This window comes from Pteronotus mesoamericanus, unplaced genomic scaffold (assembly GCF_021234165.1).
Source record: "Pteronotus mesoamericanus isolate MK-2021 breed Mesoamerican mustached bat unplaced genomic scaffold, CSHL_Meso_final scaffold_636, whole genome shotgun sequence".
In the NCBI taxonomy this organism is placed as follows: domain Eukaryota; kingdom Metazoa; phylum Chordata; class Mammalia; order Chiroptera; family Mormoopidae; genus Pteronotus; species Pteronotus mesoamericanus.
In genome coordinates this window covers 2,092,956-2,117,363 of record NW_026555324.1, presented here as the reverse complement: position 1 = coordinate 2,117,363, position 24,408 = coordinate 2,092,956, and the positions used below count along the sequence as shown (strand labels likewise).

At 51.6% G+C, this 24,408-nt stretch overlaps 1 protein-coding gene across 1 annotated transcript in view; it reads left to right on the top strand.

The window, feature by feature from the left end:
• The window catches only part of COL5A3 (collagen type V alpha 3 chain), a 41,343-nt gene extending 18,910 nt beyond the window's left edge, over window positions 1–22,433 (top strand). The window contains exons 32-67 of the mRNA XM_054562178.1: window positions 6,773–6,826; window positions 7,721–7,765; window positions 7,984–8,037; window positions 8,160–8,204; window positions 8,481–8,534; window positions 8,634–8,687; window positions 8,791–8,844; window positions 8,970–9,077; window positions 9,251–9,340; window positions 9,588–9,641; window positions 10,372–10,479; window positions 10,582–10,689; window positions 10,784–10,837; window positions 11,403–11,456; window positions 12,118–12,225; window positions 12,302–12,355; window positions 12,535–12,588; window positions 12,688–12,741; window positions 12,878–12,931; window positions 13,459–13,566; window positions 14,218–14,271; window positions 14,527–14,580; window positions 14,878–14,931; window positions 15,113–15,166; window positions 15,362–15,469; window positions 15,639–15,692; window positions 16,183–16,236; window positions 16,409–16,516; window positions 16,764–16,817; window positions 16,897–16,932; window positions 17,370–17,423; window positions 18,018–18,234; window positions 18,316–18,428; window positions 19,908–19,976; window positions 21,641–21,880; window positions 21,973–22,433. Coding sequence (XP_054418153.1) covers window positions 6,773–6,826; window positions 7,721–7,765; window positions 7,984–8,037; window positions 8,160–8,204; window positions 8,481–8,534; window positions 8,634–8,687; window positions 8,791–8,844; window positions 8,970–9,077; window positions 9,251–9,340; window positions 9,588–9,641; window positions 10,372–10,479; window positions 10,582–10,689; window positions 10,784–10,837; window positions 11,403–11,456; window positions 12,118–12,225; window positions 12,302–12,355; window positions 12,535–12,588; window positions 12,688–12,741; window positions 12,878–12,931; window positions 13,459–13,566; window positions 14,218–14,271; window positions 14,527–14,580; window positions 14,878–14,931; window positions 15,113–15,166; window positions 15,362–15,469; window positions 15,639–15,692; window positions 16,183–16,236; window positions 16,409–16,516; window positions 16,764–16,817; window positions 16,897–16,932; window positions 17,370–17,423; window positions 18,018–18,234; window positions 18,316–18,428; window positions 19,908–19,976; window positions 21,641–21,880; window positions 21,973–22,119 — 2,838 coding nt within the window. The 3' untranslated portion in view covers window positions 22,120–22,433. The remainder of the gene's footprint in view (window positions 1–6,772; window positions 6,827–7,720; window positions 7,766–7,983; window positions 8,038–8,159; window positions 8,205–8,480; window positions 8,535–8,633; window positions 8,688–8,790; window positions 8,845–8,969; window positions 9,078–9,250; window positions 9,341–9,587; window positions 9,642–10,371; window positions 10,480–10,581; window positions 10,690–10,783; window positions 10,838–11,402; window positions 11,457–12,117; window positions 12,226–12,301; window positions 12,356–12,534; window positions 12,589–12,687; window positions 12,742–12,877; window positions 12,932–13,458; window positions 13,567–14,217; window positions 14,272–14,526; window positions 14,581–14,877; window positions 14,932–15,112; window positions 15,167–15,361; window positions 15,470–15,638; window positions 15,693–16,182; window positions 16,237–16,408; window positions 16,517–16,763; window positions 16,818–16,896; window positions 16,933–17,369; window positions 17,424–18,017; window positions 18,235–18,315; window positions 18,429–19,907; window positions 19,977–21,640; window positions 21,881–21,972) is intronic.
• The last annotated feature ends 1,975 nt before the right edge of the window (window positions 22,434–24,408 follow it).

Genomic DNA, 24,408 nt, shown 5'->3' with positions numbered 1-24,408 from the left:
AAGATTTTTATGGCTTCAGGTCTAACATTTAAGCCTTTGATCCATTTTGAATTTATTTTTGTATGTAGTGAAAGAAGGTGGTCTAGTTTCTTTTTTCTGCACATATCTGTCCACTTTTCCCAATACCATTTATTGAATAAACTATCTTTAGCCTACTGTCTGTGCTTGTTTCCTCTGTCAAATATTAATTGACTACAAAGGTCTGGGTTTATTTCTGGGCTCTCTATTCTGTTCCATTGATCTATGTGTCTGTTTTTATGGCAGTACCAGCATGTTTTGATTACTATGGCCTTGTAGTATAGTTTGATATTAGGTAGTGTGATTCCTCCAACTTTGTTCTTTCTCAGGACTACTGTTGCTATGTGGGGCCTTTTGTGGTTCCATATAAATTTTTGAAATATTTGTTCTAGTTCTGTGAAATATGTCATTGGAAGCTTGATAAGAATTGTGCTGAATCTATAGATTGCTTTGGGTATTATGGACATTTTAATGATGTTAATTCTTCCTATCCATGAACATGGTATGTGCTTGCATTTATTTGTATCTTCTTCAATTTCTTTCCTCAGTGTCTTATACTTTTCCAAGTACAGTCTTTTATATCCTTGGTTAGTTTTATTCCTAGGTATTTTATTCTTTTTGAGGCAACCGTGAATGAGATTGTTTTCTTAATTTCCCTTTCTGTTAGTTCCTTATTGGCATATAAAAATGCAACCGATTTCTGGATATTAATTTTGTGTCTTGCTACTTTGCTGAATTCATTTATCAGTTCTAGTAGTTTCTTGGTGGGATCTTTGGGGTTCTCTATGTACAGTAACATGTCCTCTGTAAATAAAGACAATTTTACTTCTTCATTTCCAATTTGGATGTACTTTATTTCTTCTTGTCTGATTGCTGTGGCTAAGACTTCCAGTACTATGTTGAATAAGGGAGGTGAAAGGGGGACATCCCTATCTTGTTCTTGATCTTAAGGTGAACGTTTGTAGTTTTTGCCCATTGAATTCAGGTGCCAGCAGTGGGTTTGTCATATATGGCCTTTATTATGTTTAGGTATTTTTCCTCTATTCCCACTTTGCTGAAAGTTTTGATCATAAATGGTGCTGGATTTTATCAAAAACTTTCTCTGCATCTATTAATATGATCATGTGGTTTTTATCATTCATTTTATTATTTTTAAAGATTTTATTTATTTTTAGAGAGAGGAAGGGAGGGAGAAAGAGAGGAAGAGAAACATCAGTGTGTGCTTGCCTCTCGAGCACTCCCTGCTGGGGACCTGGCCTGCAACCCAGGCATGTGCCCTGACCAGGAATCGAACCAACAGTCCTTTGATTCGCAGGCCGGCACTCAATCCACTGAGCCACAGCAGCCAGGGCTATCCTTCATTTTCTTTCTTTGGAAAATCACATTTATTGATTTGTGCATGTTGTACAATGCTTACGTTCCCAGAATAAATATCACTTGATCATGGTGTATGATCTTTGTGAGGTACTGCTGTAATTGGTTTGCTAATATTTTCTTGAGGATTTTAGCATCTATGTTCATCAGGGATATTGGTCTATAGTTTTCTTTCTTTGTAGCATTTTTATCTGGTTTTGGAATTAGGATAATGCTGGCTTTGTAAAATGAATTTGGGAGCCTTCCCTCCTCTTGAATTTTATGAAATACTTTGAGAAGGAGAGGTGTTAGTTCTTGGTATGTTTGGTAAAATTTACCTGTGAAGCCATCTGGTCTAGGGCTTTTGTTTGTTGGGAGTTTTTTGATTACTGCTTCAATTTCCTTAGGTATAATCTGTCTATTCAGATTCTCTCATTCTTCCTGATTTATTTTTAGAAGATTGTATGTTTCTAGGAATTTATCCATTTCATCCAGTTTATCCAGCTTGTTGGCACATGATTGTTCATAATATTTTCTTACAACCTTTTGTATTTCTTTGGCGTCAGTTGTTATTTCTCCTCTTTCATTTCTGATTATATTTATTTGGGTCCATTCTCTTTTTTTCTTGATGAGTCTGGTTAAAGGTTTGTCAGTCTTGTTTATCTTTTCTAAGAACCAGCTCTTGGCCCTGGCTGGTGTGGCTCAGTGGATCAAGTGCCGGACTGCAAAGCAAGGCGTTGCTGGTTGGATTTCTGGTAGGGGCACATGACTGGGTTGTGGGCCAGGTCCCCAGTAGGGGACGCTTGAGAGGCAACCACACACTGATGTTTCTCTCCATCTCTTTCTCCTTCCCTTCCCAGCTTTTGAATTTATTGATCTTTTGTATGGTTCTTTTAGACTCTATTTCATTTATTTCTGCTCCGATCTTTATTATTTCCTTCCTTCTAATCACTTTGTGCATTGTTTTTTGTTCTTTTTCAAGTTCCTTTAAGCGTGAAGTTAGATTGTTTATTTGAGCTTTTTGTTTTTGTTTTTGTTTTCTTTTCTTTTTTTGTGATATCCTGTAATGCTATGAATTTCCATCTTAGGATTGTTTACCCAGTGTCCCACAGATTTTGGATTGTTGTGTTATCATTTTCATTTGTTTCAAACTATCTTTTGATTTTTTCCTTGATTTAATTGTTGACCCATTCGTTGTTTAATAACATATCATTTAGCTTCCATGCCTTTGAGTGTTTTTCAGTATTGTGATTGATTTCTAGTTTGATAGTCAGAGAAGATGCTTGATATGATTTCAATGTTTTTAAATTTACTGAGGTTTTTTCTGTGTCCTAACATGTGGTCTATTATAGAAAACGTTCCACATGCACTTGAAAAGTATGTGTATTCTGCTGCTTTGGTGTGAAATGCTCTGAAGATATCAATTAAATCCATTTGATCTAGTGTGTCGTTTAAGGCCACTGCCTCCTTGTTGATTTTCTGCCTAGAAGCTCTCCACTGAAGTCGATGGGGTGTTAAAATTCCCAACTATGGTTGTATTTCTGTCAATCTCTCCTTGTATGTCCATCAAAACTTCTTTTACATATTTAAGTTCTCCTTTATTGGGTTCATAAATGTTACATCCTCTTGTTGGATTGTTCTCCATATCATTATGTGGTGTCCTTCTTTGTCTTTTACTATAGCTTTGGTTTTAGAGTCTATTTTGTCAGATTTTATAAGCACTGCTACCCCAGCTTTTTTTTCTTTTCCATTTGCATGAAATATGTTCTCCTATTCCTTTACTTTTAGTCTGTGCATATCTCCTGATCTGAGATGGGTCTCTTGGAGGCAGCATGCATGTAGGTCTTGTTTTCCTTTCAGCAGCCCTATGTCACCCTATGTCTTTTGGTCAGAGCATTTAAGCCATTTACATTTAAAGTGACTATTGATAGATACGTATGTAATGCCATTTTATTGTGAGACTTTTCCTCTGTATTTTTCTTTCTTTCTTTCTTCTTCTTAAAGCAAGCCCTTTAACATTTGTTGCAGTACTGGTTTGGTGTTAACAAACTCCTTTAGATTTTTCTTGTCTGGGAAGCTTCTTATTTCTCCTTCGATTTTAAATGATAGCCTTGCTGGGTAAAGTGGCCTTGGTTGTAGGTCCCAGCTTTTCATCACCTTGAATATTTCATGCCACTCCCTTCTGGCCTGAAATGTTTCTGTTGAGAAATCAGGTGCCAGTCTAATTGGTGTTCCCCTATAAGTAATTACCTGCTTTTCTCTTGCAGCTTTTAGGATTCTCTCCTTGTCTTTAAGCCTTGCCATTTTAGTTATGATGTGTCTCAGTGTAGGTCTCTTTAGGTCCAACTTGTTTGGGCCTCTCTGAGCTTCCTGGACTTGTGTGACTTTTCCCCTTTACTAGATTAGGGAAGTTTTCTGTCATTTTTCCTTCAAATAGGTTCTCTTTTCCTTTTTTATTCTCTTCTCCTTCTGGTATTCCCATGATGTAGATTTTGTTATGTTTTGTGTTGTCCAAAATGTTTCTTAAACTCTCCTCATTTTTTTAAATTCTTTTTTTCTTTTTGTGGCTCTTCCTGGGTGTTTTTTTCCTATCTTGTCTTCCAAAACACTGATTCTACCCTCTGCTTCATCTAACCTACTGTTTATTCCTTCCAGTGTATTACTTATCTCAGATTTTGCATTCTTTATTTCTGAGTAGTCCTTTTTTAAGTTTTCTACGTCTTTTTCATGCTGTTGAGTATCCCTATAATCATTACTCTAAACTCTCTATCTGATAAATTGCTTGCCTCCATTTCATCTAGTTCTTCTGGAGAATTCTCTTGTTCTTTCATTTGTGGTCTATTTCTTTGTCTTCCCATTTTGGCTGCTTCTTTGTATTTTCTGCCTGAGATGTTAAACTAATCAGCTGTTAAATGGATCGGTTGTTAATCTAATCAAGCTGTGGTTAGCAGCCGGGCTTAAGCACCACAGGGTGGGGCAGAGTAATTCCTGCGGGCGGGGCTGTTGCTTCTCCTCAGTCTGATGCCACTTGGAGTGGAGTGCTCTGCCTGAGAAAGGTAGCCTCTGCAGTATGAGGAATGACTCAGCACAAGGATCCTGGTAGCTGTTCCTTCGATTCTTTTCCCAGGGTCACCTGCCCCAGACTCTCCTCAAGTGTCTCTAGTCCAATCTGCCCTCCCTCTGCTGGAGCCTGGCTGCAAATGAAATTTTGTACGTTGGCCCTTTTATAGGTTCTCTGCATCTCCGGCCATCTCTCCTTGGCAGACAGAAACCCTGCTGTTTTTCACAGCTGAATGTTATCTGGGTTTCTTTCAGGCTCTGGTGGTGTAGGCTTGGGATTCTAGCTTGGGGTTTAGACCCTACAGTTCTTGGGGGGGAACCCCTTGGAACTTCAGCTACTGCCAGTTGGAGCCCAGCCAGCCCTCTCATGCCTCCTCTGCACTTCCTACCAGTTTTGTTGTGGTAAAGTGGTTTCTTCTGTCTGTCCTTGGTTGTAAGGCTTCTCTCCAGCTAGTGTTCAGTTGGTTATTTTGGTTGATTCCTCTATAATTTAGTTGTAATTCCAGGTTGGTCCTGGGAGGAGTTTAGTGTAGCTTCCACTTACTTCTCCATCATCTTGGATCTTAACCTAGACTTGATAGACATTTTTCTTCTCCTTTCTACACCTCATCAGTTTTTGTAAACTTTCATTAAGTCACATGACTCCAATAGCAAGGGCAACCGACATAATTAGGTTTGGTAATAAAGTCACGGCACCAAAGCTAAGAAGAGAATTCAGTCTGTGGGAGAAGTTCATGGACGTTAAAGCAAAGTCACTAAGGCAAGACTGGCCAGTATGTCTTGAGCATCAAGCAATGCATTGTAGGAGGTATGGTGTGTCTGTTAAGTTGAGGTCAGTGTCTTAGTTATCTGAGGCTGCTGTAACAAAAATATCTTAGACTGAGTGGTTTAAATAATAGAAATTTATCTTGCACAGTTCTGGAGGGTGGGTGTCTGAGATCAGAATGCCAGCGTGGCTGGATTCTGGTGAGGGCTCTTCCTGGTTTGTAGATGACACTCTTCTTTGGGGAAGGGGGGAAGGAGGGTAGAAAGTGGGGAGGGAGGGAGGGGGGGAGAGAGAGAGAGAGAGAGAGAGAGAGATCCAGTCTAATCCTGTTCATGAGGGCTCCAGACATGACCTAATTACCTGCCTTCCAAAGACCTCACCTCCAAATACCATCACACTGTCCTGCCGGGTGGCTCATTTGGTTGGAGCTGGTTAAGGCATTCATCAAAGTTTGTGGGTTTGATTCCTGGTCAGGGCACATATATAGGTTGCAGGTTCCATCCCTGGTCAGGGCAGGTATAAGAGGCAACCAATTGATGATTTTTCCCTCTCTCTCCCATCCTCTCTCTCTCAAATCAATATATATATTCTCAGGTGAGGATAAAGACAGACAAACAAACAAACAAAAAACCAAATACCATCACACTGGGGATTATAGCTTCAGCATGTGAATTTTGATAAGGAACTATTCAGTCCATGGCAGATAGTAATAATCAGAAATAACAACAACAGCTAACATTTCTTGAGCACTTACTATGTGCTATGCACTGTGTAAAACTCTTTCTCCACTTTATCCTATTTAAGCCTTACCAAAACCTTATGAGGGAGAGACTGTTGGCTACAAACAAGGAGACTGATTCTCAGAATGGCTAAGCCATTTTTCCAGGACCACATAGTGGTGGATCTGGGATTCAAAACACAGTGAGGGGTGGGAGGAGAGAGCAGAGCCTGTGACATCTCCTTCCAGGCAGAGGGAGGATGCCTCCAGGATGGGCAGAACAGGATGAACTAGAGCGGGTTAGTTAACAAACATTGAGGAAGCACCTATTGCATGCCAGGCAGTGGGGAATAAGATCAGAGCACTATGTCTTAGTGGGGAAAACAGATGTTGAATAAGTAAGCAAGTGAATAAAGAGAAATAAAATAGAACAATGTGATAGACAGAGAGTGACTCAGAGGATATTGTGGTCAGGAAGGTGGCAGAAAGCCAGATGTCTGAATGAGATCCAAATGATGAGGGATAGCTGGCTCTGTGGGGACCTGAGAGAAGAGCATCTTAAACAAAGGGAGCAGCCAGTGCAAAGGCCTCAGGGCAGGAGGGTATCGGTGTCCTCTGGGCAGCACTGAGCAGGCCAGTGTGGCTGGAGTGGCGTGAACAAGGCGGGAGAGTAAGGGGAGAGGCGGGCAGAGGACTGCTCTGGAGGACACTGGGGCGGGAGGGACCAAAGAAACTTCTGGAATCAGTGGCCTGGAAAGGCCTAAAAAAAATGGGGTGGTTGAGTAGAGTGAGGGGGCAATGTTGTTCACCACCCACACCCCTCGCTCCATCTCTTCTCTCCGATTCTCTCTATTCAGGGATCTAGTGGCCTTCCTGGTCCCCTGGGACCATTAGGAGAGAAAGGAAAGAGGGTGAGTTGTGATGGGCTGGGGGAGGGAAGGGCTTACCTGGGGGACAACATCCGTGGCTGTGCATGATGGTGCATGGGCCCCGGGTATCTGTGTCCATGTTGGAAGCACTTGTGTGCATGCTTCTTCCCATGTGCAATGCAGGGCACACATAGGTGGCCCCACCTGGCATTACAGCACAGATGCCTATGCATATGTGTGTGTATGTGTGTCCCATGTGCCTCTCAGTACAGATTAGATGGGGTCTGGGTGCTGCAGCTTGTGGGCCTGCAACTGAGTGAACAGGGAATGAGCCTGAGTGTATGTTGTGTGACTATGACATAAATGTATGTGAGGTACATGTACACATGTGTGAAAGGATATTATATACACCTGTGTGTATTTCTGTGTACACTGAGTGGCTGTGTATGCACACATGCATTTCTTTGCCCTGTCTGTGTGCATTGTTGCTGTGTAAATAGACATTGTGTGTATGCACATGAATGGATGTATGTGCTGTGTTTATCAGTACTGAATTCTCACATAAATCCATGCATGTATGTGTTTACATTGAGTACACATGTGTTCCAGGAACATATTGCATGATGAGCCCCAGGTGTCAGCCTGAACATGTCACAATGACATGCAGTCATGAGTGCCTACTACGGAGCTATGATAAATAGATGTCCACGTGGGTGAACATGCTTGTACGTGTGGATCCTATGGGTGCAATCATACAATACACATCTGTGATATTTTGTGGTTGTGTGTGTGTGTGTGTGTGTGTGTGAGTGAAAGGCTTATGAATAAATGGTGGCAGATATCTTTCTAGGCCTGTCGCAGGCTGCCTTTGTGTGTTGTGTCATGTGTTTGCACCATAACTCTCTTCTGCTTCCCCCCGCCTGATTTATTTTCTAGGGGAAGGCAGGGCAGCCTGGTCTGGAAGGAGAGCGGGGACCACCGGTAAGAAAACAAAGCTTCTCCCACACTGCATGGTCTGGCGGGGCTGTGAGGGGAGATTTGGGGAGGTCCAGAGTGGGCAAGGAAGAGCATTTGGGTTATGTCGGTGTCCCTGTGGGAAAAGAGGGGGAGTCATGGAGGGAGGGGACCCAGAGGATTTGATCTCATATCCTAGGCTCCCCGACCCTCTCACGTCTAATCTTTGCTACTTTTCTATTCAGGGCTCTCGTGGAGAGAGGGGGCAACCAGGTGCCACAGGGCAACCAGGCCCCAAGGTATGGAGTAGGTGGGTGATCAAGCACCCCAGGCAGGCCCTCTGCCCAGGCTCACCAAGTCCCCTCCGGCTCCTCCGAGTTGAATTTATTCTGTGGCCTGAATCTCATTCACTCTGTCCTAGGGTGATGTGGGCCAGGATGGAGCTCCTGGGATCCCTGGAGAAAAGGTGAGTGAGTGAGTGAGTGAGTGAGTGAGTGAGTGAGTGTGTGTGTGTGTGTGTGTGTGTGTGTGTGTTTCTGTGGAGACAAATCCAGGAAGTAGGGAACCATGAGTTCAAATCCTTCCTCAGTCCCCAGCCCAAGGGCTGCAGTGGTGAATGGAATGATTTCTGTATGCTGGGCCCTGTGCCTAGGATGCCCAATATGTGCTCGGTCTTGTCATTATGTGGGGTTCAGGGTGGCCAGGCAGGAGGGATGAGTAATGACTTCTGGTTCCATTTCAGGGCCTCCCAGGACTACAAGGGCCCCCTGGATTCCCTGGGCCAAAGGGGCCCCCTGTAAGCGAGCTCACCCTGATCGGGGGAGGGTGGGAGCGGAGCTGGGGAGTGAAGAGGCTCCTTAGTGGTGCCTTGACTCTCTCCCACCTTGTCTCTCAGGGCCCTCAGGGGAAAGAGGGGCAATCTGGGCACCCTGGACAGAGAGGAGACTTGGTGAGTGACCCCTTGATCTTGGACCCCATGATCTTGGACCCCGTTAGGCTCTCCATTTCTCTGCCCCCCCCATGTGACACTTCCCTTTCATTTTCCTTCCCAGGGCTTTCAAGGTCAAACAGGCCCACCTGGTCCAGCTGGTGTCGTGGGTCCTCAGGTCAGAGTGGACTCTACGAGTTCCCCCAGTTTTGTACCAGTTGGGGGCTATGTGGCAGGGGGCTGGATTTCAGGGAGACCCCCGCTGCAGTGCCTCTGTTCCGGACGGGCCTTCTTCCTCTCCAGGGAAAGACAGGAGATGCTGGGCCTCTAGGTGAACGGGGGCCCCCGGGCCCCCCTGGACCTCCTGGTGAACAAGGTCTTCCGGGACTGGAGGGCAGAGAGGGGGCCAAGGTGAGACCCTGCCCTGTGGGGGATATTGGCAGAGTGGGCCCCATGGGCTCCCCAATGGCTCCAGGCCACCTGAAGGCCAGGAATCAGCCCCACAGGGGAGGGGCCCAGACTCACAGCTTTGGGGGAGACGACCCTCCTCCGGAGCCCGACCTTTCTCCTCTGCATTCCTGCAGGGGGACCTGGGGCCGACGGGACCCCTTGGGAAGGAAGGACCACTGGGACCCAGGGGCTTCCCTGGCCCCAAAGGAGCCCCAGGGGACCCTGTGAGTATCCTCGGGAGCCCTCTTGTGCCTGCCTGGCTGGGCTGTGAAGCAGAGAAGGAAACGGGGGCCTCAGGGCAGGGACATGGTGAGGGCATCCTGGGTGGGGACAACCATGAAAGTGAAGGAATGACCTGACCCCTGAACCTCAGTGCCCAGAAGGGGGTGAGAACTGTGAGCCCCTCAAAGCAAAGAGAGGGCCTGGGCTACCTGTGGGAGTCTCTTGACTGTGTATCATCTACTCCTTCAGGGACCCACCGGTTTGAAGGGTGACAAAGGCCCCCCAGGCCCCATCGGGGCTGTTGTAAGTGCAACCCCATCTGCTGGGTGGGGAGCAGGGTGGAGGGACCTTGGGGTGTCAGGGAGGCTGGGCATTGTCATTATTAAGTCCACTATTTTGGGAGTCAAACAGGCCTAGGTCACATTCAGTTCTGTCATTCACTCACTGGACAGTCAGGTCACTTGGTAAGCCTCAGTTTCCTCATCTGTCTCATAGCTCCTCTCATAGGTTATCACTGAACTCAATGAGATGATCCCTCTGACACGCGCTAATCTGCATGACAGACAAAAACATACAACACCCCCTCTCTCCTGGAGGTTACGTTCTAGTTGGAGAGATGAGAAACCAGCAGTGATGAATGTCCCAAAACAAAGTAGTGCAGAGAGAGGGGAGCAAGGCAGGAGCAGGTGAGGTAGGCTGGCCAGCGAAGGCCTCCTGCGGAGGTGGCACTTGAGTCGAGGGCTGAGAAGGTGAGGAAGGAAGCGTGTGAGTGTCTGGAGGAACAGCATCGCAGGCAGAGGGACAGCATGGGCAAGGGCCCTGAGGCTGGACCATGCCTGGCTTATTGGAGAAAAGAGCAGGGAGACCCAAGTGGCTGCAGAGGGGTGAGCCCCAGTGGAAGCAGGAGCAGGCAAGGGCAGGGAGGGCTCCCGCGGGCCACCACGTGAGCTCAGTGCCTGGCAGCTTGAAAACGTTCCAGAAATGAAAACTACTACGATTGCTGTTTTTCCTGACTCCTCACCCCTGTTTTCAGGGCTCCCCTGGGGAGCGTGGTCCTGTGGGCCCAGCAGGAGGCATTGGGCTTCCTGGCCAAAGTGGAAGCCCAGGCCCTGTTGGCCCTGCAGGCGAGAAGGGGTCCCCGGTAAGTGCTCTGCCCTCCCCATTCCACGCACCAGGCCCTCCACATACCAGGACCCCATTCCTGCCCTAGCCCCTGACACCCCTTCTTCTACTCCCACATCAGGGAGAACGTGGTCCCCCTGGTCCCACTGGCAAAGATGGGATCCCAGGGCCCCTGGGGCTTCGGGGGCCCCCTGGAGCTGCCGGACCTTCTGGGGAGGAAGGGGACAAGGTGAGCACGCACGGAGAGGGAGGGGCTGTGGGGGGCGCTGGGGAAGGCTGGGGTAGGGCGGCCAGAGTCCTCCCTCACCCTGTTTCCTTTTCAGGGGGAAGTGGGCTCCCCTGGCCACAAGGGCAGCAAAGGCGATAAGGGGGATGCGGTAGGTGGGGGGCCCTGCTGGGGGTGGGTCCTCAGGGAGGGGAGAGGGATGTGGAGGATGGGCGGTGGTGGGGGGAGGGGTCATGGAGCTTCCTGCCTTCCTGAGCTCCATCCTGACACCTGCTAGTAACAGAAGCCACTCAAACTACCTGAAATGAAGGGGCCAAGAGAGCCGCTGGGGCCTCAGGAGCCCGGAGAGGGCACTGAGACGCTTACCCTCTCCCTCCCTCTTCTTGGTGGCACCTCCTTCTCCCTGCTGTGTCTCTGCGTGGCTCTGAGGCATCGCATCTCCAGCTTCCCTTTGGGACTTCAGCCTCAGCCCCACCTCCAGCATCAGTCCCTGGGTGCTGGTGGGACTTCTGGGGAAAAGTCCTGATAGGCCAAGCTTAGGACACATGTCTGTGTCTGAGCCCATCAGTTGGTGACTAGGAAGACGAGGTTGGGGTGTATTGTGCGCCTGGGGCTAGCCGGTGGGGGAAGTGGGCAGGGGACAGTGATTGACGTCTCTAGTGCCACCACCCCCATCTTGAATTTGAGGGGTTTTTCAACTCTGTTTCCTCCTCCAGGGCCCGCCTGGACCAATAGGGATACGGGGTCCTGCGGGACACCCAGGTTCCCCGGTAGGTGCCCCCTGGCTTTGTGACCATCCCCTGGGTCCCCAATGGGAATGGACAGTGTCCTACACCTGGACTCAGGCCCAGGCTTAATTCCAACCCTAATCGGCTCCTCCATGCTGACACCCATCAGTATGAAATCCCAGAATCTGACTCAACCTGATCCTCAGCCCCAACCCTGAACCCCATTTCAGCCCTAATCTCTACGCTGCTTATGACCTTAACCTCAACCCCACCTCAGTCCGTGCCTCCAAACTCCCACATTAGCCAGGCCCTAACCCACTCCCACCCGGACCCCAACCCTGACCCACCCTCTAATGCTGACCCGAAACCTAAGTTCAAACTCGGACTCTGGCTTTGGCCTCAACCTCGAACCCAAGCCTAAATTCCATCTGAACCCCATCTGAACCCCGCTCATGACCTTGACTTTCATCTGCGCCTGACTCATCACCCCATGTCTATCTCAAAACTTTGATTCAGCCCTTGACTTCATTCCCAAGCTCTGACACTTAACCCAAACCCATAACTCCAAACCTAACCCTGACTCTCCTTAAACTTAACCCTAACCCTAACTTGAACCATTAACTTCAGTCTTGACTTTGACCCTGAGCCTATTTCCAGCCATCGACCTGGACCCTGACTTTGTCTGGCCCTTTCCTTCTCCCAGGGAGCAGACGGAGCTCAGGGACGCCGGGGACCCCCAGGCCTCTTTGGGCAGAAAGGAGATGATGGAATGAGGGGCTTCGTAGGGGTGATTGGCCCCCCTGGCCTGCAGGTGGGTGTCCGAGTTAGGGGGTACAGCCTCTGGCTCCCCTCACCCTATGCCTTAATCTTGTCTCTTTGTTCCACAGGGACTGCCAGGCCCTCCTGGAGAAAAGGGGGAGGTCGGAGACGTGGGGTCCATGGTACGGACAACAGGGGAGAAGATGGAAGGGAGAGAGGAGTGGCAGGGTGAGGGTGACCGTTAGATCAATGGGGGGCAACACAGGACACATTGTCACTTTAAGCATCATGCGAGTCACAAGCATCAAGGGTGGTGTTTGGGGGCACGGGGTCACTTGAAGCTATTCCGACTGTCCCACAGGGTCCCCCTGGAGCTCCAGGTCCTCGGGGCCCCCCTGGCCCTAGTGGATCAGAGGTGAGGACTCTGTCGCGGGGGGAAGGGCTTCAGAGGTGGGGACAAGAAGAGGAGGCTGGGGTCCCACAGTCCCACCTCTCCCCCTTGCTGTCTCTTCAGGGCTCCCCAGGGCTGCCAGGAGGTGTTGGTCAGCCAGGCGCTGTGGGCGAGAAGGTGAGAGAGGGCCACAGACTACACAGGGCGGGGGAGGCGCCTCCAATCCTGACTGGGGTTGGCTGTTCTGGGGACCCTCTTCTTGTCTGTGAGGACTGAAGCTCTACTCTCCCTACCCCCACTTTGCCTCCTGTAGGGTGAGCCAGGAGAGGCTGGAGACCCAGGACCCCCAGGAGCCCCAGGCATCCCTGTGAGTGACTGTGTCCCGTACCCCTGTACCCGTCTCAGGGAACCCCTTGCCTCTGGGAACCTCAGGTCACTTTGACCTCTGGGCAGTCCTAGGTCACCCACTGACCCAGAAGCTACGGGCATCCTGGGTTATTGTGATGACAGAGCCTTGGAAGGCGTCAGTGCTACGTACAGTTCTCCGGAGTGCACACTGCACAAGGGTGTGGGACCAAGGGCGTAGGTGGGACTCAGGTCTAACAGGAGCCCTGACTTGGGAATGAGCTGCTCACAGGGGGCCCCTTTTCTAATTCACTCAAGGGTGGCACATGGCTCCAGCCACCTTGCCCATGACCTTCAGGCAGCTGGACCATCCTGATCCCTGACTCTTAGAAGTTCTAGATACCTTTGACTTCTTTCCCTTGGGCAGTCTACCCTGACCCCTGGCCCCAGGAAAGTCCCAGACCACCTAGATTCCCAAATCCAGGTACGCTACCCTTGACGCCTGGAGAGTCCAACCTTTTCTGACTTCTGACTTCTGCTCCCACAAAGGGGCCCAGGGGAGAAGTTGGTGAAAAAGGGGACTCAGGCCCATCTGGGGCTGCAGGACCCCCAGGCAAGAAGGGTCCTCCTGGAGAGGATGGAGCCAAAGGGAACGTGGTGAGTCCTGGGGACGGTGGAGGCAGAGATGGGGGAGGGGCACTCGCATCTACTCAGACCTGTCCCCAGTTTCCAGCCAGTTGTCCCATCTTCCAGTGTACTGATTCTGTGAGCAACCCAGAACATGGCTGAATGAACGAATGACTGAATGAATCCACATGAAAATACAGTGGTTATACGTCATTGTGGGGGATGCAACTTGCTTCCACATGGGATCATTCTCACAATGTTGGGAACGACAAGGTTGACACTGGTGCTGATGTGGGTTTTGCCATCGGGCAGAGATTGAGACCCTCCCGCCGTAGCCGTGGGGTTTGGGTGGGGGTAGCAGGGCAGTGAGGAGCTTCAGAGTCTGTGGAACCACCCTGCCACCTGCTGTGTCCCTCTGGGTCAGTTCTACCTGTGACCCAGAGCGGGGAGGCTGCTGGGAGGGCGAAGTGGGACGATGCACGTAAGGTTCTTAGCTGAGCGCCTGCCCGCCCTGGACACTAGAACGTTCCCTCTCCCTGGGCGGGGATTTGGTGTTTTGTTCACTGTGTATTCCCAGCAACCAGAACTGTGCCTGCGCACCATTTATCTGTTAAATGAATGAATGAATGAATGAACGTGCAATAATTCCGAGATGTGGTTATTCATCCTTCTGCATTCCAGGGCCCCACAGGGCTCCCAGGAGAGCCCGGACCCCCTGGAGACCCTGGAGTTTCGGTGGGTGCGGGCCCCCCTCCCCCCACCGAGCCCATCCTGTTCCCTAATTCTCAACCCCACTAACCCCCATAGGCCCCCCTCACACCCACAGGTCCCCCCTCCCCTCTCACAGACCTGGTGTCCCAATCTCCCTACCCCTACACACCCGGGTAAGGTCATTAGAACAAATAACTTTCATTATCTTCCAAGCCTCACCCCCACATTCTCATGTGTCCCCATGTTCCCTCCCAATTCTGCCCCCCCCCACTGCTACAGGGTCTAGATGGCTTTCCAGGGGAGAAAGGAGACCCTGGTGACGTTGGAGGACCGGTGAGTGAGGAAACAGAGGGTGGTGGTGCTGGGAGGGGGGTGTGGGCCGGGGAGCAGATGACCTGGGGGCCGGAGGCGGGGGTCAGTGAGGTGCCCAGGGCCCCTGTGGGCGCGCCTGCTTTGCCTCTCGGGGGCCTCACTATGAATGTGAGCGGCTTGAGGGCAGGGCAGGTGATAGCTCGTGCTGGGGCGATGATGTTTGGGTCAGGCTGTCTTTGCGTCAAAGGCCTCCTGAAGCATAGTCACGCTCACGCAGTGTGAGCTGATTGTATCCTGGTGCTGTTATAATCTCCACAGGGTCCACCTGGGGCTTCTGGGGAACCCGGCCCCCCGGGGCCCCCTGGCAAGAGGGTGAGTGATGACCTGCCTCGGGGCTGTCATGGCTGCCCTGGCTCCAACCGTGCCCCGCTCACCCCCACGGGCCCCCGCTCACCCCCACGGGCCCCCGCTCACCCCCACGGGCCCCCGCTCATTCACATAACCCCCCCAGCCATCCCCGAAGGGCCCCCTCTAACTGCTTCTCCCTTCTCAGGGTCTTCCCGGCCGCATGGGTCGAGAAGGTAGAGAAGGGGAGAAAGGTGCCAAGGTGAGTGCCCCTGCCCGGGGAGGGAGGGGGCCGTGCCCTGAACCCTCAGCCAACAGTTGGGTCATCAGAACGGGCAGGGGCCCTGTGTCCACCACCGGTGCCCCAATTCCCCCTCCCTGAAAGCCCCTGGTTGGGCGGTCAGGAGGCAGGTATGCCCTGACTCTCGGCCCCCTCCCTCGCCCCTTCCCATTTTAGGGGGAGCCAGGCCCTGACGGGCCCATAGGGAGGACAGGTCCTGTGGGGGCTCGAGGGCCCCCTGGGCATGTCGGGCCTGAGGGTCTTCGAGGGATCCCTGGCCCTGTGGTGAGTGGGGAGGGGAACAGGGATGGGGCGGGGGTGGGATCAGGCCCTGGCTGTGTGCTCACGCTTTATAATTTCTCATTGCAATGGGGAGGGGCCGATCCTGGCGGGGCGGGCCACCCACGCTGGGCTGTAGCAGGGCATAGCCCCACAATGTTCCGTTTCATCTCAGGGTGAACCAGGCCTCCTGGGACCTCCCGGACAGATGGGTCCCCCTGGCCCCATGGTAAGAGGCTTCTTTGTCCCTGAGGCCCTGGCACTGAGAACTGCACTTGGCACTCAGCGACCCTCTGGTGACCATGGGTGCCGATGGTTCGGCTGACCCCTCCCTGACTCTCTGAAGGTCTTCCCTGACCATGCGTGCTAGCCGTCCTGACCACTCATCCTGATGGTCTCTTCTGGCCACCCACGCTGAGCCTCCATGTTGATGGTCTACACTAACCACAGGGACCCTCTTGATAGGCCACCGTGACCATCGGTCTTAATAGTCCGCACTGACCACCACACTGGTCCTCACCACGGAGCGTTCCATCCTCCAGCCAACCCCTCCGTTATCCTGCGCCATCCCCCTCTCTCCCGACCCTCCCGTGATCGTATCCTTGGCAATTCCCCTTTGCAACCTGGGAAATTTCCCATTTGACCACCCCCCAGTCACCGACAGGGACCTGGAGGTTTTATGTTTGAGTCTTGCCAGCTGACCCCCCCTCTCCTTCCAGGGGCCCTCCGGCCTCCCAGGGCTGAAGGGGGACGCTGGCCACAAGGGGGAAAAGGTAGGGATACCCCTTCCATTATTCCCTCCCTCCTTGGCCTCCATTTCCTCCCTGGCCAGAGGGCTGGGAGGCTGGGTCTCCTCTACTCCCAAATGCATCACCCCAAGGCTCTCGGAGATAAACTTCCCAGCACCCCCTTCCTGCCCCCACACGTCCCTCTTTTGTCCCCCAGGGCCACATTGGATTAATTGGCCTCATCGGCCCCCCTGGGGAGGCCGGTGAGAAAGGCGATCAGGGGCTGCCAGGTGTGCAGGGTCCTCCTGGCCCCAAGGGAGACTCTGTGAGTGTGTGCCCTGCCCCAGCGGGAAGAATGTGTTCAAAGGAGGTGGCGGGGGGCGGGGGGGAGGCAGAGACGGGCTGTGGGTGTCCGGGAAGCCTGGGTCTGGAATGATAGGGGTTGTGTCTAAGGAAAATGGGGACTTTCTCTGGGGACTGAAGGCTGGAGGCTGTGTCCTGAGGGGACTGGAGGTTTTTCTGGACCGTAGAGATGAACCTCGTCAATGACAACCCTGATGTCCTTTCTCCAGGGTCCCCCTGGTCCCATTGGCCCTCCAGGCCACCCTGGGTCCCCAGGTGTGGCGGTGAGTATGAGGGGTCTGCGAGGTGGGGGTCCCCATGGTGAGCCAGCCGGGACCCCATTTTTCTCTCTACCCTGTGCAGGGCCCTCTGGGAGAGAAGGGCTCAAAGGGGGTGCCGGTGAGTACTCCCTGTTCTCTTGGGCCCCCCTTTTCAGCTCCGTACGTACCTGTACCCGCCTCCACTGCACCAGAACACTCAATGCCTTTGCATTTATTCATTTATTTAGTCATTCAGTCACACATTCGACAAATATTTACTCAACACCTACCATTGTATTTCCTCAAATCTAAGATGCCATCAGTTGTAAGATGCACCATTATCTTCTAAACTGCTGTGAAAGAAAACAGTTCTGCCAAGTAAACTATGATTTGCCAAGGATGTTAAGATGCTGATTTCAGAGATGCTAAAATATGGAAAGAAAACGTGCGCTCTATGCTTGGTGCCGAAAATTGCGTGTCCCGCCCCCAGGGCTGTGTGTTTGCGCGTGCGTGTGCGTGGTGGCAGGAAGGGGTCTCCATAGACAGAGCTCACTCTCAACTGACTTTTCCCTACAGGGCTCCCTCGGCCCCCGCGGAGACACAGGTCCCCCGGGCCCCCCAGGTCCCCCGGTAAGTTCCCTAGGGACTAAGGCTGAATGTCCCCAGGGGGTCCCCCAGCACTCAGAACCAGGTGGGGCGCGCACCAGATGTTCAGGGACGCAGGCGCCTTGAAAGCCAAAGAGAGATCTGGGCCATGTGTGTCGGGGGGTGGATGTGAGGGGGGCATACATGGGTCACTGATGGGGTCTTCCCTCCATTCTGTCTTGCCCCCACTCTGTCTTCCCACCTTCTCTCTCCCTCCCTCCCCTCTGTCCCCTCCCTCCCTTCTCTCTTCTGGCCTTTCTCTGTCTCTGTCTCAAATGTTTGGTCCACTGTTTTATCTGTTAATTCCTCTCTCTCTCTCTCTCTCTCTCTCTCCCCCCTTTCTTTGTCTGACCTTGTGGTTCGCTCTCTTTTGTTGTCTTTGTACTTCTCTCTCTCCCTGTCTGAGTCTTTCTGCCTCCCTCCTTCCTGCCTGACCCTGGCCCTGTGTGTATCTCCCCCTCACCGTTCCCATCTTCCCCATCCCTGTCTCTGCCTCCTGCGTCTCTCTCTTATTTCTGCCTGGCTCTCTCCCCGCCTCTTCCTCCCCGGTCTCTGCTCTCCATCCCCACCTCTGCTCAGGGTCCCCCTGCGGACCTGCACAGGCTGCGCCGGCGCCGGCGCTCTGCCCGCGGCCGGGGAGTGCTGGAGGCCCCGGAGGGCGGCCTGGAGGAGGTGCTGGCCTCTCTCACGTCGCTGAGCTGGGAGCTGGAGCAGCTGCGGCGCCCTCCCGGCACCGCGGAGCGTCCGGGTCTGGTGTGCGCCGAGCTGCACCGCAACCACCCGCACCTGCCGGATGGTGAGGTCCGGCCCCTCCCCCGGCGGGCGGGGAGCCGTCGGGTTCCGCCCCCTCACCCGCCCGACCCCGGCTCTGCCGCAGGGGAATACTGGATTGACCCCAACCAGGGCTGCGGGCGAGACGCGCTCAGGGTTTTCTGCAACTTCACGGCGGGAGGAGAGACCTGCCTCTACCCCGATAAAAAGTTTGAGACCGTGAGTGCGTCTGGCGGGCGTTGGTGGGAGGAGGAACGGGGCTCTGGGCACCCTCCCATCCTCCCACCCCCAGGAAAGGCTTTCCCCGCCCCATCCCCCACCGCGTCCCCAACACACGCTCCTGGCTTTGTCCCAACTTAATCTTCTTTCAACCAACGTTTATTGAGCACCTAGGGTATGCCAAGCGCTGGGTTACAGCCGAGAATAAAAAAAAATTCTGTTTTTATGGAGCTTGCCTTCTCCGAGGAAGAGAGACAAGAAAAACTAGTAAAGAAATCACGAAGGGCGGCCAAACTCTAAGTAGTGCCTGCACGTGCCAGGCCCATTCCAGTTATTTAGATGCATTAACTTACTGAACCCTCACCGCCAGGCGTGGTAGTTCCGTCATCCCCAGACTGGGACACTGAGGCAGAGAGGTGATGAGATCACTCTTGGCGGTCTGCCTCCTGAGTCCCAGCCTTAACCACCCTTACCCACCCGCGGCCCCCGTCCTGACTTGCTTGCTTATCTCAGAGGCCCCGGGGGCTCACTGACCTGCAGGCTGCAAGCTGAGCGGTGAGGTCACCTGGCCCCCCAGAAATCCTGGGGTCCTCCATCAGGGAGCCCGGAGACTTAACAGTCTCACACCACGCTCCTGGCTTAGCAGTGGAGGGCAGCAGCAGCTCTGGGCCGGCTGGGTGGGAATCTGTCCCCTCAGTGTTTTAATCTGTGAATGGGGCTCAAGCATCTACCCCATAGGGTGGCTGAGCGGTTGTGGCACCAATGTACATACCGGAAGTTCCGACCGAATACTATGTGCTGGTGTTCTGGCTGCAGGCAAAATACACACAGGGCCTGCAAAAATGCGTAGGAGAGTCGTTCCAGTATGTTGTTATTTTTAACTACCACAGCCCTGGTGTAGTGAGTACTCAGACCCCCTTCTGCGTGGGAGCTGGATGCAGAATTTGATCTCTAAACAGTTGCTGACCCCTGAGGCCTGATCCTTCATCAGCCCACCTTCCTCCTGCTCAGAGAGAAGCTGGGGAGGGAAGTGAAGAAGGTTCTAGGTTTCAGTTCCCCAGATTTTGGGCAAGTCATTTATTTAGGAGGTAATTCCAGGAGGTGCCAGGAGGGGAGAGGGGGATGTGAGGAGGATCGAGGGGGGCAGCTAGTATTGTTGAAATGTCACCATCGGGCACCCAAGGCTCTGAGGACTTCTGGGAGACAGTGTGGAGCAAGCCCTTGGAAGTTGTCCCACCAGGGCAGAGAGGAAGCTGGAGCATTTATCCACCAATTCTTGTCAGTCGTCAGTTGAGGGCTGCCTCAGAGGGCTGGCCCCCTCCCCATGGGCGTGGCCGGTGCACCCGCCCAGCCCGCTCCCAGGGCCAGACAACAGCCCCAGAGTCCAGGATATTTACAACCTGCAGCCTTCCTTGATGGGGGGTAAATGCAGAAAGGACATGGTGGGCATCTGCTACTGACTGCCCCTCTCTCCCCCAGGTGAAACTGGCTTCCTGGTCCAGGGAAAAGCCGGGAAGCTGGTATAGCACATTCCGTCGAGGGAAGAAGGTGAGTTGCTGAAGGCTGAAGTGGCAGATGGTATGAAAGGCTGTGGGAACCCCTGGGGTGGGGGTTGGGGAGGGGCTTGGAGGCGTGAGACAGGACAGACTTGCCTCTCCTTTTTTTGGCGATCTGCAGACTGGGGGAGGAAGGGTGAGTGGGACAACGTTAGATGTGTGTGTGGGGGGCGGGGAGGAGGGGGGTGGTGCATGGGGCATGGTGGAAATCCAGAGGCAGTGCTGGAAGGACCTGCAGGCTTCCTGGTAGAATCCCAGCTTAGCTGAGGCCTAAAGAGTGAGTTGGGTTAGCAAGTTCAGGAGGACAAGGAAAAGTATTGCAGGCAGGGGGAACAGCATGTGCAAAGGCCCAGAGTCAAAGAGAGGGTCTGGTGAATTTAAAGAAGAAAAAACCACTTGCTCTGCTTTAGAGAGTACAATGGGGAGTGTAGTTAGAGAAGAAACTGGGGGTGGGGTAGGTGAAAGCCAGGCCCATCTCCCCAGAAAGACTCGTGGGTAGTAGAGAGCCGTGGCCTGTGTTGAAGTGAGGGAGGAGCCCAGATCAAATCTCTGTGTTAGAAAAATGCCTCTGGGGCTGCTGGGGGCTGGGAGACCTGAAAGAGACAGATGCATTGATCCAGGAGGGTGAGGAGGGTGTCCAGGCTGGAGCTGGTGCTGTGGGGATAGTGAGGAAGGCAGGACTTGGAACAATATCAATGAGGGCAAGTTAACAGGACTTAGTAGTTGATGAGATGGAGGGCAAGGAGGAGACAGGCATGACTCCCAGGGTCCTGGCTTGGGGAAGTGGCAACGGGTGAGATTCTGAGGGACCTAAATGGGAAGATCAGGTTTAAGGGGCAGGGGATCTTGGGTTCTGTGTGGGACTTATTTATGAAACATATATGTATGTGCTAAGCACTGGAAACATAGCAGCAAATTAGACAGAGTTCTTGACCTGTGAATATCAGAATATCAGAATGAAGCTGATATTCTACTGGGAATATAACCAAGGAAACAGACAAAGGAAGCAAATAAAGCTATAATCTAATGTAAAGGAGTATCTTGGTTTGGATTCCCCCCAGACAGCCCCTGAGACAAAGATTCAAATGCAAGCAGTTTACCTAGGAGGTGAGTCCAGAAACTGTCAGTCATGGAATGTGGATATGAGGAAAGAAACTGAAGGACACATTACCAAGCACATTGTCTCAAGCCAGTGATATGTTAATAATATGCTTTTTTTAACCCAATAGGTCCAAAATGTTGGCAGAGCAATATAAAGATTATAGAGGCATTTTACAGCTATTCCATACATGTTTTTCAAAGTCTGGTACATAGTTACATTTACAGGACTAAATCTAGAAGCTAAATTTCATTGAAAACACTTAGATTTCATAAAAACTGCAGTTGGAAAAGTAGATTCACATACTCAGTCGGTTCCAAACCTAAGCTTTCTGATACCTGGACAGAGGCTAAGGTATGAGTTATGAATGTAAGTAAAAAATTAGAATTAAGTAATTAAATAAACAATTAAAATTAAGCAAAGTTTTTAAAAAGTTTCTCAGTCTCATCAGGCACATTTTAAGTGCTCGGTGGCCACACGCCCGTGGGGGCTCACAAGAGAACCATGGACGGCTGGGTGAAGGGGGCCCCCTCACTCCTGCCTCATCCAACCCCCAGTTCTCCTACGTGGACGCGGACGGGTCCCCGGTGAACGTGGTCCAGTTGACCTTCCTAAAGTTGCTGAGCGCCACAGCCCGCCAGAGCTTTACCTGCTCCTGCCAGAACGCGGCTGCCTGGCTGGACGAAGCGGCCGGTGACCATGGCCGTGCCCTTCGCTTCCTTGGGACCAATGGAGAGGAACTGTCCTTCAACCAGACAGCAGCTGCCACCGTGACTGTCCCCTATGATGGCTGCCGGGTAAGGGAAAGGGCCAGGGGCTGACCAGAAAAGGGAGGGGAGGCCTCAGCTGCCCTCCCCCTAACTCACCGCTGGTGTCTTCCCATGGTCAGCTCCGGAAGGGACAGGCGAAGACTCTGCTGGAGTTCACCTCCTCCCGAGTGGGGTTTCTGCCCTTGTGGGATGTGGCGGCCACCGACTTTGGCCAGACAAACCAGAAGTTTGGGTTTGAACTGGGCCCTGTCTGCTTTAGCAGCTGAGAAGGCATCTTGAGGGTGGGCGGGACCACGAGGGAGCCCCAGATGGGGCACATCCGGTGCTGAGGCGTTGAAGCCACCCTATTTATCATCACCCGCGACTGAGGAGCCAGGGGAAGCCTGCTCGCCAGGGTTCAGCAACACTCCTCCTCCATCCCAGGGGACTGGGCGGGACTCCACAGCCCACGAGTCCTGCCCCTCCCACCGCCCCCCTGCTGGACCGGCTGTAGTCTGCCTCTCTCCCCTCCATGCCCATGCAGCCTGTAACTGCCCGCCCCTGGTCCCCCATGCAATGAACTCCTTCACCACTGATGACTGCCCGCCATGCCCGCCTTCCCTTCCTCAGTCATTGCCCCCAACAGCCTTTGGTGCTACCCTTCCCAATAGTTAAGCACTGGACATCTCCTGATCCCGGGCTGAGACTCCTTCACTCATCCCAATTTTCAGGTGGGTTCAGAGTGAAGGAACTGAAGTCAGACTGCAGAGGGAGGTGGGACTTCCCTGGGCTGGGCTGTGTGTTCCTTTGGCTGCCTCAGCCCAGCTCTGAATACCAGCCCCCTCATATCTCCCCTAATGAACCTTACCGTGCCAGGTGGTTTGGGGACCAAGATGTGGGGTGAATCAGGATCCTAATGGTGCTGCCCTATTTATGCCTAGGTCTGTATTAAAAGGGAAAATCCCATACGTTATATATTTAATCTGCTTCCTCCTTACAGAAGGCTGGGGCATGATGAAAGAGAGTCTAGCATGACCCCCCACCCCAGGGCATAATTGGCATCTCAAGTCTGAGAATAAACCAGTGAACTGTGTCCCTGTCTGTGTCCTTCATCTTGTTCTGGCTCTATCTTTCTCAGGGTCTGGTGCTTGTCTCACCTGAGGTATTGTCACCATCTATTGCAATTAAGTGTGCAATTTGGTGAAGTTGCTTTAAGGGGTTGGGGAAGCCCAATTATAATGGGTTGAAAAATAGCCAGATCTCTAAGATAGGAAAGAAGGAGGGACGGAAGGAAAGAAGGAAGGAAGGAAGAAAGAAAGAAACAAAGAAACAAAGAAAAGAAAGAAAGAAAGAAAGACAACCAGATCTCCATGTTAATCTTGATTAGTCCTGGAGACACTGGCTGAGGTGAAGGGATACATTGAGAGATGACATAGGCTGTAGTTTTGATTGGAGGTGAAATGACTGATGTCAGAGGTCTGGGGGACAAATCGGGGTGAGTTTGAGACAGAGAATTGAATTAGGGGTTGACCTTGAAATGAGTTTGGGGTAGGCAGTAGGGTTGGGTGAGTTTTGTTGAAAATACTTGTAGGTTGAAGATGAGTTGAATTGGAGTTTGGTTTGGAGTGAGTTGAGTTTGGGGTTGTGAATTAATAATGGGATCTGTTGAGTTGGAGGTTGGACAATGAATGGATTGAGTTAAGGGTTTGGAATTGGATAGTGGGTTAAATTGAATTAGGGTTGATTTGAGATGTAGGATGAACTGAGTAGAGGTAAGTAGTGGTTGCTATGAATAGGGAGTGGGAATTGTCAGATTGGTAAGTCAAGATGGGATCAGTTAAGATGAGAGTTGGGTTTGAGGTGGCTTGAGTTGGGCGTTAGATGTTGGGTTGAGGTTTTTTTTAAAAAACATTTACTGAGATGTAATTCAATACCGTATAATTCACCAATTTGAAGTATACAATTAAATGGTTTTTAATACATTCACAGACTTGTGCAATCACCACCACAATCAATTTTAGAACACATTCATCACCTCAAAAATCCCATATCCATTATCAGTCATTCTCTATGTCCCTCAACCTCTCAGCAGTGGGAAACCACTAATCTTTCTGTCTCTATGAATTTTCCTATTTTGGACATTTCATATAAATGGAATCTTATAATACGTGGCCCTTTGTGTCTGGCTTCTTTCATTTAGCATAATGGTTCCAAGGTTCATGCTGTAGTATGCATCAATGCTTTATTCCTTTTATTGCTGAATGTTTCATTGTCTGGACATAGCCTTACGTTGACGGAGGGTGTGTGTGTGGAGCTGGATTCGGTGGGGTTGGGTGGGTAGAGGTTGTCGGCTGGAGTGAGTGCTTCCCCCAGACTCAGAGCTTACCCTATTACTCCTGCCACCATACCCCTTACGGCCACCTGAATATTTGTCTTGGATTCCTTTATTCAGTAAATGTCACCAAGAATCTTACCACCACGAAGGATGTTGATGCCCAGAGGTTGAATGATGAGTTCACTCATTCTCTCATTTATTCATTCATTTCATTCTATTGAGTGTTTACTCAGTGCCAGGC